Below are 16,070 nucleotides of genomic sequence, written 5' to 3' on the forward strand. Positions count from 1 at the left end.
TTAGTGATCTCTGTTTGCGTCAATAATCCACCTTGTTGGCCCTTCCCAGCTTCACGGGGTGTGAGTAACAGCTGACTGTAGCTCCCTTTCTCTGCCCTGGGGGTCTGGAAGGAGGGAAGGAGAGCTTGCTCGTGTCTTTCCTTCTCAAGTTATTCTCAGTCAGTCCACATTGAGGGTGTTGGTGTTGTAGGTACAAAGATGAGTGAGCTTTTATTCTGCCATGTGTATCCATGGTCTCATTTAATCTGCACATAAGCCACCGTCTGTGAGGTATATCACATTCCTGTTCTACAGCACAGGAACAGCTCAGAGATTCAGAAGCCCATGGTCATACACATAGAAAGTGGTGGAGGTCAGATTCACACACAGTCCTGTTTGACTCAAGTCTAACCATAATCTTAATTCTGTTTGGGCAAATTAAGGCAGTCCAATGTGGAACTGTAAATAAGTTAAACGACAAGAGTGATAGAATAAGATGAGTATTTGAGATACTGTAGGAGTAGTTCACTTGAGTGTGTAGTGATAGGCATGCAGAGGATGGGTATTGAAACCCGGAGAAGTTAAGTAACTTACCTAAGTTCACACAACTCATAAGCAACTGAACCCACACCTCTGGCATTAAAGCCTGGGGGCAAAACCCCCACAGTGCAGAAGGTTAGGGCTCATTCCTTCCCTTCAGGAGCTGGAGCTTACGTGGAAGGAGCTACTACAGGCCTGGAGAAATTGCATTTCTGTAGTCTTAAGCAGCATTTGGTCCAATCAGCTACTCCTTACTTCTTCATTTTGATTTGAAGAATTATCATCTCCTGCCCTTCTCCTACTTCACTCACTGAACCTTCTCCATCTTGTGACCCTGGTCTTCCTGACACCTCCACTCTGGGGCCACGTCCTTGGCCCTCTCTTCCTTCTCTCCACCAGGTGATCTAATCCATTCCCAAGGCTTAAATTCCATCCGTGTGCTGCTGACTCACATGCGGGTCTCCAGCCCTGATCTGCCCCCGAGTTTCACGCACGCTTGTTTGTCTAACAGCCTTACTTGACATGTCCACTTGCCCCGTAGTCATTACAAATTTAATGTGTCCAAACCTAAACTCGGGTTCACCCCAAAAACCTGTTTCACCACCAGTTCTCTCTGTTTCCATCACCGCCTGTCTCATGCTGTTGTGAGGCTGGAAACCTAAGTCATCCTTGATTCCGTGTGTTCTTCCCATACCAGTCAGCAAGTCTTCTCGGCTCTGCCTTCAACACATCCCAAACGTGGCTGCTGCTACCACCTCCACCCCTCCTGCCTAGTCCAGGCCACCAACACCTCTAGCCTGGACGAGTGCGGCAGCCTCCTAGCTTGCCTCCCCACTTCCATTCCGGCCTCCTTCACAGAGACCGTCAGCATCATCTTTTAAAACTACACGTCAGATCATAACACCTGTGTTTAAAACCATTACAAGGATTTCGCATTACACTTAGAATAAATCCAGACTTCTCACCAAGGTTCTACGTGATCTTCCACTCTCGGGACTCACCATGTTCCTGCTACGCTGACCTTGTTGTCCTCCCACACACCAAGCTCGTTCCTGCACCAGGGCCTTTACGTTTGCTGTCCCATCTGTTGGGAACGTTGCCCCCAAGATCTTTGTATGGTTTGTGTCTTGTCATCATTTAGGTCCCTACTCAAATATCACTTGCCTGATTACCCTATCTGAAATGCCAACTCTTCCCACGCTAAAGTAACTTCTGATCCTGCTTTGTTTTCCATACCACTTACCACAACCAGGAATGATTTATTTCTTGCTTCCCTCCCACACTTAAGTGTAAGTCCTGTGAGGACAGAGGCTCTGTCTTGTTTACTGCTGTGGCTCTGGCACCTGAGATAGTGCCTGGCGCAGCACCAATACTCTAATAGCGAACAGATGAATGGATGGACATCTGTAGCTCTGCACTTACGTCCTGCAAAGGAGCTCACAGAAATATAATGTGAGCCACGTGTGTGATTTAAAATTTCTAGTAGCTACATTAAAAATGTAAAAAGAAACAGGTGAAATTAACTTTAATAATACATTTTATCTAACCCAGTATATCTAAACTATTAGCATTTCAACAAATAATACTAAAAAATTATTAGTTATTTTACATTCTTTTTCTTAAACTAAGAATTCAAACGCTGGTATGTATTTTATACTTACAGTACATCTGAATTCAGACCAGCCATGTTTCAATGCTCAACACCCACTTATGGCTAGTGACTACCATGTTAGCACAAGCATAGGTAGCCTAACTTACAGTTCTTGTTCTCTGCTTCCTGTGAGATCTAGAATGGGAGGAAGCTAGAAACTTGTGGCAGAGGAGGAGGAAGGTCTTTCTCAGCTACTGTGCTTCCTCTCCCTCTTCTGAAGGAAGCTTTGGGTATGTCTAGGCTAATAGATGTATGATCATATCCTTAGAAGACTAACAATGAAGCTTCTACAATGTGCTAAGCACTTCATATAATCTCATTTAATTCTCATAACAATTCCATTTTACAGATTAGGAAACAGGCTCAGAAAAATAATGTGTTCAAATTTAAATATCTGGTAAATGTTAGAGATGGAATGTAAACTTGGTTTAAAGTTATGCTACCGCTGTGTTTTGCTTGTTTTGTTTTTAGAGACAGGGTCTTGCTATGTTGCCCAGGCTGGGTGCAGTGGCTATTCACTGCAGCCTTGAACTCCTAACCTCGAGCGATCCTCCCACCCGAGCCTCCGAGTAGCTGGGAGTAGTGGGTGCACCACTGCTCCCGGCCCATTATGCCACAGTTTTAAGTTTGCCACTTTACTGGGCCTCACGGCAGGGAGAAATGAAGAGAAGCACATGGATGATAGAAGCTGGCGTGACTCTTGGGCTGGGACTTGTGGCACACCTTTTGTTGCCTCTGTCCTGGTTCTCCCTCTGAGTTTCTCAGACACCCTAGGTCTGACTTTAGTGTCAGGCTGTTTTCAGGTCTCAGCTCTACTAATTATTAATGGTGTACTGATCTGACCCTCTGTTTCATCTTCTGTGGGACGGGCATGCTCACACCGGCCTCAGGGAAGTTGAGACGGTCCAGGAAGTGAGATGGCGGTTTGTCTGTACAGCATCTAGTGTGGTGCCTGCTGCTGTAGCCACTCCGAACTCACTAGGTCCTATACTCCTCTTTCCCCTGCTGGTGGCTAAGGGGGGCAAAGTGTCACTTGACGACCTAGCTCCAGGCCATCCCTCTGCCCTTTCTCCTCTGGCTACGGCTGCTCCAGTTAGCACTAGGGTGGGCCCGAGCATGTGGCGCAGGGTCAGAACTGGTGCCTGGAATCCTACCTAGTGCTAAAAAGTTTCTTTCTGTAGCACCCTGTCCATCCAACCGCCACGTACAGTTACCTCTGAGATGCTCTTCCCGCCTCCCTCTCCCTGCTCTCACACCCTGGGATTCCGTGTCACACTGGCCCCTGTGTCACCTGCTTTCCCAGTCCCTCCTTGCTCTGGCCTCCTCTCTCCTGCAGTGTCACGGATCCTTCCTCCACAGCGGCTGCCAGAACAGTCTTTGTGAGACAACCTGACCGTATCACTTCCCTTCTTATCTTAAGGATTGAGTCCAAATTCCCTAGCTTGTCATTCATCCAACAAACATCACTATACCCCTAAGCCGTTCTTGCAGGCACAAAGAACAGCCGTGAAGCAAACGTGCAGACAGCCCTGCGCGCGTGGAGCTTGCACTCTAGGGGCCCTGCACAGTCTGCGCCCCCGCATCCCTCTACAGCCTCCTCCACGGCACTTCCAGCCCGACCCTCCGAAGTGGGGACTCTGCGCAGAGCAAATGGCCACTATGGCTCTGTCCTCTCCTCTGTCGTCCCCTCCCCCCGACCCTCCCTTGCCCCCGCCGCCCCCGTTTCAGGACCTGGGCGCCCCTGGAAATTGAGGCCCCCCTTCGCCCACACTGAAGACCCGCAGCCCCTCCCTGCTCTCGGGGATTGTGAGCTAAGAGCCAGGGTAAGAGACCCGGGTCCCGAGAGGCGCCCCCTCGCCTGGGCCGGCCCCAGCACCGCACAGGAAGCGGGGAAGCAGTGCGGGTCCTCCACCTCCACCTAGGCATGTCTTGTCCCCAGGTGAGCGTCCGCGGCGGCGCGGAAGGGCGACACATGCCCTTCCCAGGTGCTGTCGGCGACCAGCCCCGGCTCCATAAGTCGGGTCTGGGCAGCGGCGAGACAGCCGGGGTGGGGCGGGGGCGTGGGGGGAGCTCTGGTGTCGCCAGTCCAGGCTGGCTTTGCCGGAGGCGGGTCTCTGGCCTCTAGGAACGGGGTGGGGTGGGGGTGGGGCGGGGGTGGGGCGGGGGAGGAGGGGAGGCGTCTCCAACTGCGGGGAGAGCTGCGTTTCAGCGCCGGCTGGATCATTTCCACTCATTTCCTTTGCCAGAGTCACAACTCTCCCTCCGCCTGCAGGCCACACTGTCACAACACCTGGCCTGCCCTTTCTCGCTCACATCTTTCTCCCCACTCACCAGTACCAGTCTCATGGCTGGTCTTTTCTCCAGTCTGTCCCCTTCAAACCACCTTCCACTCCCACCCACATCTGACCAAGACACTGCTGCCTTAGTGAACACCACACTGCGCTCCCTCAGGCTGCAACTCAAGGTCACATCTGCACGTCCACCGCCTGTGGCCTCCTTGCCAATGTCACTTCCAGTTACCCCTCTCTCCCCTGGAGCCCAGCCCCCTCATTGTGCTTTTGCACCTGCAGTTCCCTTGGCCAAGAATGCTCCCCCCCCCCCCCCACACACACCTTTGTTCATCCTTAGAGACGCTGGTGAAGGCCACCGCCCTAGACTTGGTCTCTCCTTTCCAAGTGCACCACAGCAGCTGGGACATACATAACCCTTGTCCCTACACACAGCTGCCTCTCTCAAGCCTCTTTAGAGTACAGCCCAGGTCTTGTTCTTCTCTCTGTCCCCAGAACATATAAGACCTGGCACAGACCAGCCATCAAAAAAAAAAAAATTTTTTTTTAAATGAGTAAGTGGAAGATCATAAGAACTGGGTAGCTGCTGGGTGTGTTGAAGGGGATGGATTGTTGAGCGTTCATCTGATAAAGCTTCTTGGAGGCCACACTGAAGACGGTTAGATGCAGGGTGGATGGAATTTGGTGCAGCGAGAGGACCGCGGGGAAGCACCCGAGAGATGTGCTGTATTAATTTAACAAACATGGAACTACTTCTGTCATCAGGCCTCATGCTGGGCACAGGGGACCTCCGTCTGCACTCAAGTTGCACCCCCTGTAATAAAGGAGGAAGACAAGGTAGGTGATGCCAAAACAGAGTCCCAAGTGTCACATGGTGAGCACAAGGAGATCTGACCTTGCAGAGAAGGAGCACTTAACAGGCTCCAGGGGAATGTCAGCGAGGCTTCCCAGGGGAACACCGCCCAACCCCAGACCAAAGGGAGGTCCCGAGAAGAGGGCAAGGGGACCAAGAGAGCCAGCTGGAGAGCTGAGCAGGGCTGGTTACCATCTGCCATCCTGAGGGCGTCCAAGAAGCTGGGGAGGGACAGGGCTGCACAAAGCCTCAGCTCTGACCACTCCTCTGAGAACTCTGCCCCCACCCGCTGGCAGGCCGAGCCCCTCTTCTGTGCTCCCTTAGTAGCCTGGTCACTTCTTTTCTGTGCGGGGTTGGATCCCCCTGCTAGGCTGTGCTCCTTGATCTTCATCTTCTCTGTGTCCCAAATCTTGCTCCTGATCAGTGTTTGCTGAATGAGTGGATTGTTCCTCGTTTCTGTGGATTTCAATAGCCCTTACTGGCAATCCTTTCACACCTGACACCTGTGCATTCTGCAAACAGCATTTACTTGGGAAAGAGGAGACCCAATTCAAATCCTGGCTCCACCACTTACTGAACAAGTCACTTAACTATCCTGAAACCTCAGTTTCCCTATCTATAAGATGAGGTGCCGCTATGAATAGAGTCTGAGTCTTCACATGCACGCATGAGTCTCACTTCCTAGATCGGCCGTAAGTTCTGGGAAGGCAGGGACCAGGCGTTCTCCCAGCGCCCCGCTCAGGCTGAGCATACCACCAATACAGTGTTCCGTCGTGGTGGTTTGTAGGCGGCAGAGTACAGAGGAGAGAGCACTTAAGGCGAATTAAGTACTGTTCTGCCACTTCTAGTGTGACCTAGAGCTGGGTTCTTCCCACCTCTGAGTCTCCTTTGCCTTGCCTGGAAAGTAGGGATGAGAACCCTTGCCTGACACAGCTCACAGGGCCAATGGAAATCTGAGATCTGAAAGTGTTTCCTGAATGGAGGAGATAATGAAAGAGCTAATACAGTAGACAGTTGATCATTAATTACAAATGAACCCGCTGTGAAGTAGCACAGATGCGGCAATGCCTGGCAGACTCTGGGCCTCTGCTGGCTGGCAGGTGGTGGTGCCAGGCAGATCCACATATAGCCTGGAGGCATGTCTGTGCTATGGGGCAAGGGTGAGGTCAGAGAGGGAGTGGAAACTGTGTTTGTGTCGGTCCACCCGCTTTGCTGTTGAGCTATTCCAAGACACTCTGCCTTCAGCACCTTTGTCTTTACTCCTGCATCTCCTTTGTCTACCCCGTCTTCCTTGGTCTTGCTGGTGAAACAGAACATGTGCGTGTGTGTGTGTGTGTGTGTGTGTGTGTGTGTGAGAGAGAGAGAGAGAGAGAGAGAGAAATGAGGTCTAGGGGAACAGGAGCTTCCAGGTCCTTGGGAGCCTCTTGTGGGACTCCTTGACCTTGAGAACCCCTTGCTCCTCTCTCTTGGGCCCCCAGGTCAGGGCCCCAGTTCCTTCCTGAGCCATGCCCAGAGCCACCCCCGGAGGAATGAACTTTCCTGGAAAGATGTTATCAATGCCTTGTCCCTGGTCAACATGGTCCTGGGGCTCTTCTCCATCTTCTGCAGCTTTAGCAGGTAGGTCTGGGGCCCGGCAAGCTCTGAGCCAGGAGTTGGAGCCAGTGACCTGAGGGGGAGCGAGGGGGAGTCTCGAGAGCCAGGCACTGAGGCACAGATCAGCGGGCGGTCAGGGGAAAGTGCAGTGGCTTAGGAGTCAGTTGTTCCACCAAATGATACGCAACCTTGGCGAGGTCACATCCCCGAGCCTCAGTTTCTCCTTTTGTAAAACGAGGAGCTTACATTATGATCTCTATAGTTCCTTCCAGCTATGGCAGTATGGTTTTTTTTTTTTTTTAGAAAATCAAGAAATTCTATTCCGATAGCATTTATGCAATCCTTGGGTAGCTACTGTTCATATTTTCTAATTTTTAAATCAGAACGTATAGCTTGGTAGAATATTTGAAACCAGCACTGTTCTGGAAAGTCTGAAACACATACATGTATGTGCCCCCAAAAGTTGTAAGCAAATTATATTCCTATAAATTGAGCCATATTTCAATCATGGTTTTCAATCAAGGGCCTTTGGGAAATCAGCCCTTTAAACATAAATCCATTGTAATGCAAATAACATCCTCCTAATCTACTTGATTCTGTGTGCCCATCAGCAAGTGACTTCTCTCTGGATCTGTTTCTCATCCATAAAATAAGATGACTTTACCTGACGATGTTTAAGCTCCCTTCCAGCTTGACATCTTTATGATTTTCTAAGTATGGGTTTTCAGGATCTAATAAAATAAGATACACCTGCAGCAGAAAATCTCTATCCTCTTAGTTCAGCCTAATTTTCTGGGAATGTAGATTTTCTGCTGTGGTGGTGGGCTCAGTATTATTTAGCCTCAGTCTCCCTTAGATACACAGGTCTGGGTCTAAACAGAGGAAATGCTGTAGTTGTTTGGGGATAGCTGGGGTTTAGGGTCAGGCTGTTTGCTTCTTCTGGGCCACCTAAGCATTGCAGTCAGGGTGTAGACTTGGGAATGGCCGTCCTAGGGCAAGTTTGCTTGGGACTGTGGTGGCTGCTTTCAGAGGGACCTGCGAGCATCTGCTAGGCAGAGGCACAGAATCAAGAATGTGGGGTCTGAAGGAGCTCTTGGAAATCAATTAGAGCATCAAAACACATGAGACAGGTTGGGTGCAGTGGCTCACACCTGGAATCCCAGTACCTTGGGAGGCTGAGGTGGGACGATCACTTGAGGCCAGGAGTTCGGGCCCAGCCTGGGCAACATAGCAAGATCCCAGCTTTACAAAAAATAGAAAAAATATTAGCCAGACTTGGTGGCATGCACCCATAGTCTCAGCTACTCAGGAGGCTGAGGCAGGAGGATCACTTGAGCCCAGGAGTTTGAGGTTGCAGGGAGCTATCATGATGCCACTGCACTCTAGCCTGGGCGACAGAGTGAGACACTATCTCAAAAAAAAAAAAAAAAGAGAGAGATAAAAACTGGTAGAACTGCCAGGAGAAATTGATGATGCCACTATCACAGTTGGAGATTTCAACACTCCTCTATCCGTCATTGACAGATCCAACAGGCAGAAAATCAGCAGGGACACAGCTGAACTCAACAGCACCATCAGTCAGCTGGAGGTATTTGACGTCCATAGTCTACGTCCAATAGCAGCAGAATACATATTCTTCTCAAGCTCATTTGGAGCATTCACTAAGACAGACCACATTCTGGGCCATAAAACACACCTGAACAAATTTAAAAGAATAGAAATCATACAAAGTGTGCTCTCTGGCCACATGGAATTAAACTAGAAATCAATAACAGAAAGATGGCAGGAAAATCCTTAAATATTTGGAGATTAAACAAAACACTTCTAAATGATACATGATAAAAAGAAGAATTCTCACAAGAGAGTAAACATATTTTGAACTAAAAGAAAATGAAAATACAACTTCTCAAAATTTATGGGCTGGGCCAGGTGACTCACACCTGCAATCCTAGCACTCTGGGAGGCCCAGGAGGGAGGATTGCTTGAGCTCAGGAGTTGGAGACCAGCCTGAGCAAGAGCAAGACCCCATCTCTACTAAAAAAATAAAATAGAAAAAATGATCCAGGTGTGGTAGCATGCATCTGTAGTCCCAGCTACTCGGGAGGCTGAGGCAGGATTGCTTGGGCCCAGGAGTTTGAGGCTGCAGTGAGCTATGACGACACCACTGTACTCTAGCTGGGGTGACAGAGCAAGACTCTGTCTCAAAAAAAAAAAAAATTTATGGAATTCAGGGAAAGCAGTGCTTGGGGGAAATTTTATAGCAGTAGTATATTAGAAAAGAAGAAAGATCTAAAATCAATAATGTAGACTTTCACCTTAGGAAACTAGAAAAAGAAGAGCAAACTAAATCCAAAGTAAGGAGAAAAAGAGAAACAATAAAAATTAGATCGGCAATCAAAGAAATCGAAAATTGGAAATTCATAGAGAAAGTCAGTGAAACCAAAAGCTGGTTCTTTGAAAAGATCAATAGAATTGATATACCCCTAGCCAGGCTAACCAAGAAAAAAAGAGAGAGGACAGAAATTATCAACATCAGAAATGAAAGAAGAGCCATCACTACTGATCCTATGGACATTAAAAGGATAATATAGGAATACTATGAACAGCTCTCTCCTCACAAATTTAATAGCTTAAATGAAGAGGATCAATTCCTTAAAAGACATAAGCTACCAACACTCATACAAGGAGAAACAGATCATCTGAATAGGTTTCTATGTATTAAAGAAATCATTTAGCACAAACCCCTCATTTTACATGTGGAGCGACAGAGGCCTGGAGAGGCAGGTGGTGATTTATCTGAGAATTCACAGGGAGATGGTGGCAGAGGCCGGGCTGGAAAGTAGGACCCCTGTACGGTCAAAAGTGCCTGGAATTTAGAGTTGGAAGGGACCTTAGTGATTACCTAGGGGGTTCAGGACACCCCTTTAAGACTGTGGGTTAAGAGTATGTGAGGGCTATAGGCGTCTCTGTGTGTGTGTGTGTGTGTGTGTGTGTGTGGTCTGGTGTGTAAAGCAGTATATACCCGAAAGGATGTGAGCATGGGGGCCGTGCAGGGCTGTGTGTATGTGTGCAGGTGGAGGAAATGTATGCATGGATGGGGGAGTGGAGTGGCTGTCCAGTGGGCACCGTGAAAGAGCTGTCCTGTTGGGGCCTGCTGGTTTGCCCTGCAGGAAATCCCACTGTGCCTCCTGGATGATTCTGGTCAGCTTCCTGTTAGACACGGCCATCAGGGCAATGACCAGACACGTCAGCATCTGTTCCAAGTCGGGTGAGTCCAGGCCCCAGCCTCTCATCCCTGCGCCCAGGAGCATCTGTCTCAGGTCACCCCTCCATCCTCCAACATCCTGCAGGCCTTGCCTTCGTCAGTCACCCTCCCCCGTTCACATCTTCTGAGAGCGGCAGACCCAGTCCTGGCGCAGGAGTTAGAGAGCCCCACCGCGCAGCCCCAGCTCCTCCGCTGGCTCTCTCACTGACACTTGGCCAGCCCTTGTCCTGCTCTCAGTCTCCTTACCTGCCCCACCCCCTCTTCTGGGCTGATGCAGGTACTGCAGTGAGAATGTTGAGGGGAGGAGATGAAAAACTACCCCAAGCAGAGCAGCTGGTTTAGAATATAGTAAAATGTTTCCAGGTAAGATTTTGCTTGAAAAAAAGGGCTCCACTGCTCATCAGTCTGTATCCGACTGTGATCCAACCCTTGCATGTGAAGGGCTGGGAAAAGGAAGAGCTGGAGAGAGAAGGACTTGCTCAAGGCCACACGTTGGTCTGAGGCAGAGCCAGGAGGAGACCCCGGTCTTTGATCTATTGACTCCCCGGGGGAAGCAGCTGTTGCACTCTGGGACCTCAAAAACCCACTTGTCACTGCTGCCACTCCCAAACATGGCGGGGCGGTAAGGTGCAAGATTTAGGAGTGTAAGTCCTTCTAACCTTGGGCCCTCTGGGGCAGGAGCCGAGCTGAATGACTTTGCTGTCTTCACCACCTTTGGCCTGGCCTCAGCCCTGCTCCTAGGTGTGAACGGACTTCTGAACAGGTTCCTAACAATCATCTACGTGTCAGCTACTTCTCTCCGCCTGTGCTTTTATTCAGCTGGTGAGTGGAACCCAGGTAGCCTTAGGACTGAGGGCAGGGGACCACCACGAAGGGGGAGAGGCTGTCAGATGGCAGGAGCCCGGGGTGTAGTAACTGACTCCTTTTTTGGAGTCCCTCTTCCTTCCCTCCTCCTATGCCCCATGCCCATGCCCACCGGAGGCTGCAGGCTGCACTTGCAGAGCCCTGGTCTGGGAAGCAAGGGCTCTTGTTCCTTGCAGCGGCTGTACCTCTTTCTCACCGCATGACCCGTGACCTTGGGATGGAACACACCAATTCTAGATGTGGACTCGAGAACTGGAGGTGGTTCTCCTGTTCCCCCCAAAGCAGACAGAGAAGCCATGCTCTGGGGAAGGCAGTTGCCTTACCTAATGTCACAAACTGAGGGAGAGCGTGTGCAGCACAGGGCTTAGATGAGCAGGTCTCACAGGATTCTTCCAGCAGAGACTTCCTACGAGCCAGGGCACACCCTGGTCCTAGCTGGCTGCCTGCTTTCCCTTGGAAATCCAATGCAAACCCCATGCTTCATCTCTGTTTATGAATAAATGATTTACAGCCTGCCACTGCCCCTGGGTTTAAGAGAATTTTGTATGCTGGGTAGGGGAAGACCCGAAAAGAGAGGGGCTTGCTTCACTTAGGTCCCTTATGGCAGAGGAAGCAGCTAATCCCCAGTTTTCTTCCCCTGGCAGGAGTTCCCTTCGCACATAAGGGTCTACCCTGCCCCTATGCTTCCTGTGTTTTGGCCTCCACCTCCCTTCTGACCAAAGGCAACTCGTTCATTCTCTGCTGCATGGCCTCGCTCATGATTCTGTTCATGATAGACCAGAGCTACTACCCGCACGATGCAGTCCTAGAGTCTGAGAACTGGAAAAAAGTGATTTTTATGGGAGGTGAGTAGAAGTGTCACTAGTGGGTCATCACTGCCGTGCACAGCCACCCTGTACCTCCCCTCAGCCCTCCCTATTGCCCTTATCCTGCTTTATTTTTCCCCATAGAATTGATCATCATCTGACATAATATATATTTGCTGGATTTTTTAAAAATTGTCTATAAACACTAAACTTACCCCCAACAGAGGACTCTTTTTTATTCACACTATAATCCCCAGTGCCTAGAATTGTGCCAATCACATAGTAGGTGCTCAGTTAGTATTGGTTGTCTGTTAATAAGTTCAACGGAAATTTAGGGAGCACCTACCATGTCCTGGGTACTGGGACTCAGATTGGTAAACTGCACAAACAGTCCCTGCCCCAGAACTTACAGTTTATTATCAGGGGAGACAGACACCAAACAAATCATGGCAGAAATAACTAGAAACACATACGTTTGATGTCTGTATTGTGAAAGTACAGGGTGCTCTGAGAGGGTGTCAGAGGGTGACCTGATTTATGCTGGGATAGTCTGAAGGGGGAAAGGATCCTTGAGGAGGTGACATTTAAGTGAGACCTACAGGGTGCGTGGCCAGGTGCGTGAGAGGGACAGGTTCAGGAAGAGGAGACGGTATGTCGTGACGCTGAGGCCAGAGGCTCTGGACGCTTTCTTGCAGTGGTGTGGCTGAAACTTGCTGGGAGAAAGGCCAGCCAGGTAGGCAGACTGGGCAGGATCTGGGATGTGATACCAAAGGCAGGTGAGAAGCCTCGGAAGGGATTGAGGCGGGGAAGTGACAGGACTGGAGCGGCAGTTCTCAATGATCACTTCGACTGCAATGCGGAGAATCTGTCACCGGGGACTGAGAATGGGGGTAGGAAAACCAACGTTTGATTCAGATGAGAGGTGACTGTGGCAGTGGAGACCAACAGATGTAATCGAATTTGAGATAACTATTGGAAATACAGGGTGTCCCAAAAGTTTCCATACAAAGGAAACATTTTGTAATGAATATTTTTTAAATAAAGGTACATTTAGCTACAGTTTCCCATTTTCCCTATGTGTGGCGACTTTTGGGACACCCTGTAGAATTGATATGAAGAAAAAAGGTTTGGGGCTTAGGCAACTAAGCACTGGGCTCTAGGCCCTGAAGTCCCCATCACACGGGAGCCCTGGGTGTCTCCCTAGAGTTCCCCTGATTTAGGGTTTCCTTCAAGGAATATCAATTTTTTTCCTATTAAAATGTGCTCCTGTAAACAAGACAGACATCTATGAGGATACTAAGTTTCTTCTGTCATTCCCTTGTTGTGAGTCCACTCCAGTTTGTAGGGTCCTCGGTTCCATCCTGACCTTCCCCTTACGGTTCACACCTTTGTTGCATCAGCACCAACAGCCCTATCCCAGTTCTAGGCGCGGGCTGCCTACTCCCCGATGGCAGAGGCAGAATGGTGGTGAGAAGCATCTGAGTTTCGAGCTAATCAGACCTGAGCTCAGGTTCCAACTCCAGCACACATCAGCTGTGTGAACTTGGGCTAGCACCTGAGCTCAAGTTGCTCCATCTATAAAATGAAGCCAATAATCCCTCCGCACAATTATTGAGATTCATCGAGATAATGAATGTAAATTCTCTGGCACAGTTGTGTACCGTAAATGGTCATTTCTAGCCATCTCCTCCCCTTCTCCTGTCTCGCAGCAACATTTCCCACGGGGTTCTTTGCTGCCGTAGATACTACTGACCCCCTTGGCCTTCCTCTGATCGCCTTTGCTGTGTGAGTTAAGGAGGAAGCTGCACCTCACAGATTCTGACACCAGTTACTATCAGAGCCCTCCTGGGCTGGTTTCAGACTGGCTGCTGTCGCTACTCCTTCCACCTGGAGTACAGTCACAGGCACTCACCTATTTACACGGAGGTCCCTTCTCCCCACCGATCTCCGTACATCTGAAGCTGGCCTGTGATCAGCTTCTGAGACCTTATATCACGTATTTTCTAGGACAACTCTGGTTTTCAATGTTGTCTCCTTGCCCTAACAGATCAATGACTATTCCTGAAATGCAGTATTCCAGAATTCCGATACACACCCTTAACCGCTTCTTACTCCCGGGAGCGGTCTTCTGTCAGATGCTATGTTCTGATTTCTGTTCCAGAATAGCTGGTGGGAGGTTTTCCCGTGGACATGCTGTCGGCCCATACTCTCCCACCCTCTTTTGGCGCTCTCCGAGGCAGTATAAGTGTCTAGTTTTTAAGAGTCAGGCAGACATGGGTTTGAATCAGGACCTCGTGCAAGTTACTTCCCATTTCCTCATCTGAAGAACAGACTTAATTCTAAATCACAGGATTATTGCAAAGTGTAAATGAAATAACTTATATAACATATCTAGCAGAATGTCCAGTGCAAAGCAGATATGCCACTAACGTGGGTGCCCTTTTGCCTTTTGGTGGTGAATCTGAGATTCCAATTGTGTTGGGAGTCCCCAAGACCGCCCCTAGGTTTGGTGCTTTGCTAGGAGGACTTACAGGACTCAGCATATTGTTGTACTGCTGGCTAAGGTTGATGATAGCAAAAGGAAAGAAAGCAAAATCAGCAAAGGTGCGTGGGAGGAAGTTCCGAGAACCAGGCGCAAGCTTCCAAGAGGCCTCTCTAGTGGAGTCACACAGGATGCACTTCACTTCTCCAGCACTGAATTGTGGTGACACATGTGAAGTGTGTCTTCCAGGGCACCCCCTGCCTTACACATACCAAAATTCCAGACTCCCAGAAGGAAAGCAGGTGTTACCGCTGTGCTTGTACAAACAGTCTAGGCACAGCCAGCCACTCTTACCAGTTGGGGGAAGTTTTATGTTGGTGTAGGGAACTGTTTACTATTCAAATTTCCAGCCAACAGCAAGGGCCAGCCTCACAAGCAGGCCTAAGGGTAGCAATCTCAGGCCTGCTGCAGGAACTCTTTTCTGCATACATATAATATTATATTGGCCATTATCACATGTTATGATTAAAACATTTAGGTGGATTTTTTTTTTCCTAACAAGGGATCTGGGCAACTCAAATTTTATTCTTGGCTAGGACTGATTTCTGATGTGAAATCGACAAAATGGAGGCTGAGATTTCATTAGGCTATAGTTGTCTAATCTTTTACACATATTTATTAAAATAAACTTAGAGACAGGCTTCTGTCTCTTTCTTTTTTTTGTCTGTCTCTTAGGTGCTGCGAATGAAAAATGAAGGGTGGGAGAGTAGCGGGTGGAAAGCCTGCAAGCCAGCTTCCTAAACTTGAGTGTCTGCATTTGTTCTTCTAGGTGTCTTCATGCTGTTTTTCTCCCCGCTCTCTGTAACTGCTGTTTACTGCCTGACGTGGTCGCTCTCCTACATCTTCTTCCCGGATGCTCTGTGGGGCAAGGCAGCCTGTCTGAGGCGATGGCACTGAGGAAGCTAAACAACTCCCACCGGCCTCTGCGGGGTTTGTGTCAGCACCTGTGCTCACTAAAGCCTTCCTTGTACCTGTGTTGTCATATGCTGGATATGTGGTATCTGCTGCCTGGAACCAGAGTAGCCTACTGTAGGGCCAGCGGCTTTCACTTCTTCCTCTTTATTCAGGGTTCTGACTCCCTTGGGCACAATGCTTGTGCACGTCAAGTAGAACAGATTCTTTTCCCCTCAAGCTAAATGTGGGCTGGGGTTGAGTTCCAGCTCTGGTACTAGCCGGAGGACCCTTGGAAAGGGGTGAAACCCTTCAGGATTGGCGTGGCCTCCGCCTTAGTCCTGCCTGATCTTCCTTACCCAGTGGTGGGAGGGGGCTTCCTAAAGCGTTTCTTACACTCGCAGACTCTGGCTCTGAGAGCAGAGCTAATCACGGGGCTACCATGTTGCCCAATTTGAATGTGTGTAGAATTTTGTATAATAATTTAAAAATCCTGTATCTTAACAGTTCAAGACTTCTGCCTTTTGCTTCGTTTAGAGATTAGAAACATTGGCCAACACAAGAGCTGATGAAGTAGTGGTTACATTCTTGTGAGGCCCAAGAAATCTACATTTTACATAAAGTAAGGGAGTGAAGGAAGCATTAATTATGTAGATGTCCCTGGGTAGGTGGAAGAATGTCTGATTCTGTCTTGTCTCCTGTTACCTGTAAGATAAACTTGTAATCCATTATTAGTGTGGAATCAAACAGGCTTTAGCTTTAGGTGCTAGAAATTGGTGTAATTTTTATGTCCTTGCT

The 16,070-nt window shown here is 49.1% G+C and overlaps 2 protein-coding genes across 2 annotated transcripts in view; both read left to right on the forward strand.

Moving 5' to 3' along the window:
• C8H1orf50 (chromosome 8 C1orf50 homolog) overlaps window positions 1-16,070 on the forward strand; it is a 257,892-nt gene that overhangs the window by 7,809 nt on the left and 234,013 nt on the right. The window lies entirely within an intron of this gene.
• On the forward strand, window positions 6,888-15,278 carry TMEM269 (transmembrane protein 269). The gene is made up of 5 exons (XM_069479134.1): window positions 6,888-6,928; window positions 10,075-10,172; window positions 10,848-10,991; window positions 11,678-11,878; window positions 15,151-15,278. Exons 1-5 carry the CDS (start codon window positions 6,888-6,890, stop codon window positions 15,276-15,278), a joined length of 612 nt encoding a protein of 203 aa, XP_069335235.1.

Source organism: Eulemur rufifrons, chromosome 8, assembly GCF_041146395.1.
Source record: "Eulemur rufifrons isolate Redbay chromosome 8, OSU_ERuf_1, whole genome shotgun sequence".
NCBI lineage: Eukaryota > Metazoa > Chordata > Mammalia > Primates > Lemuridae > Eulemur > Eulemur rufifrons.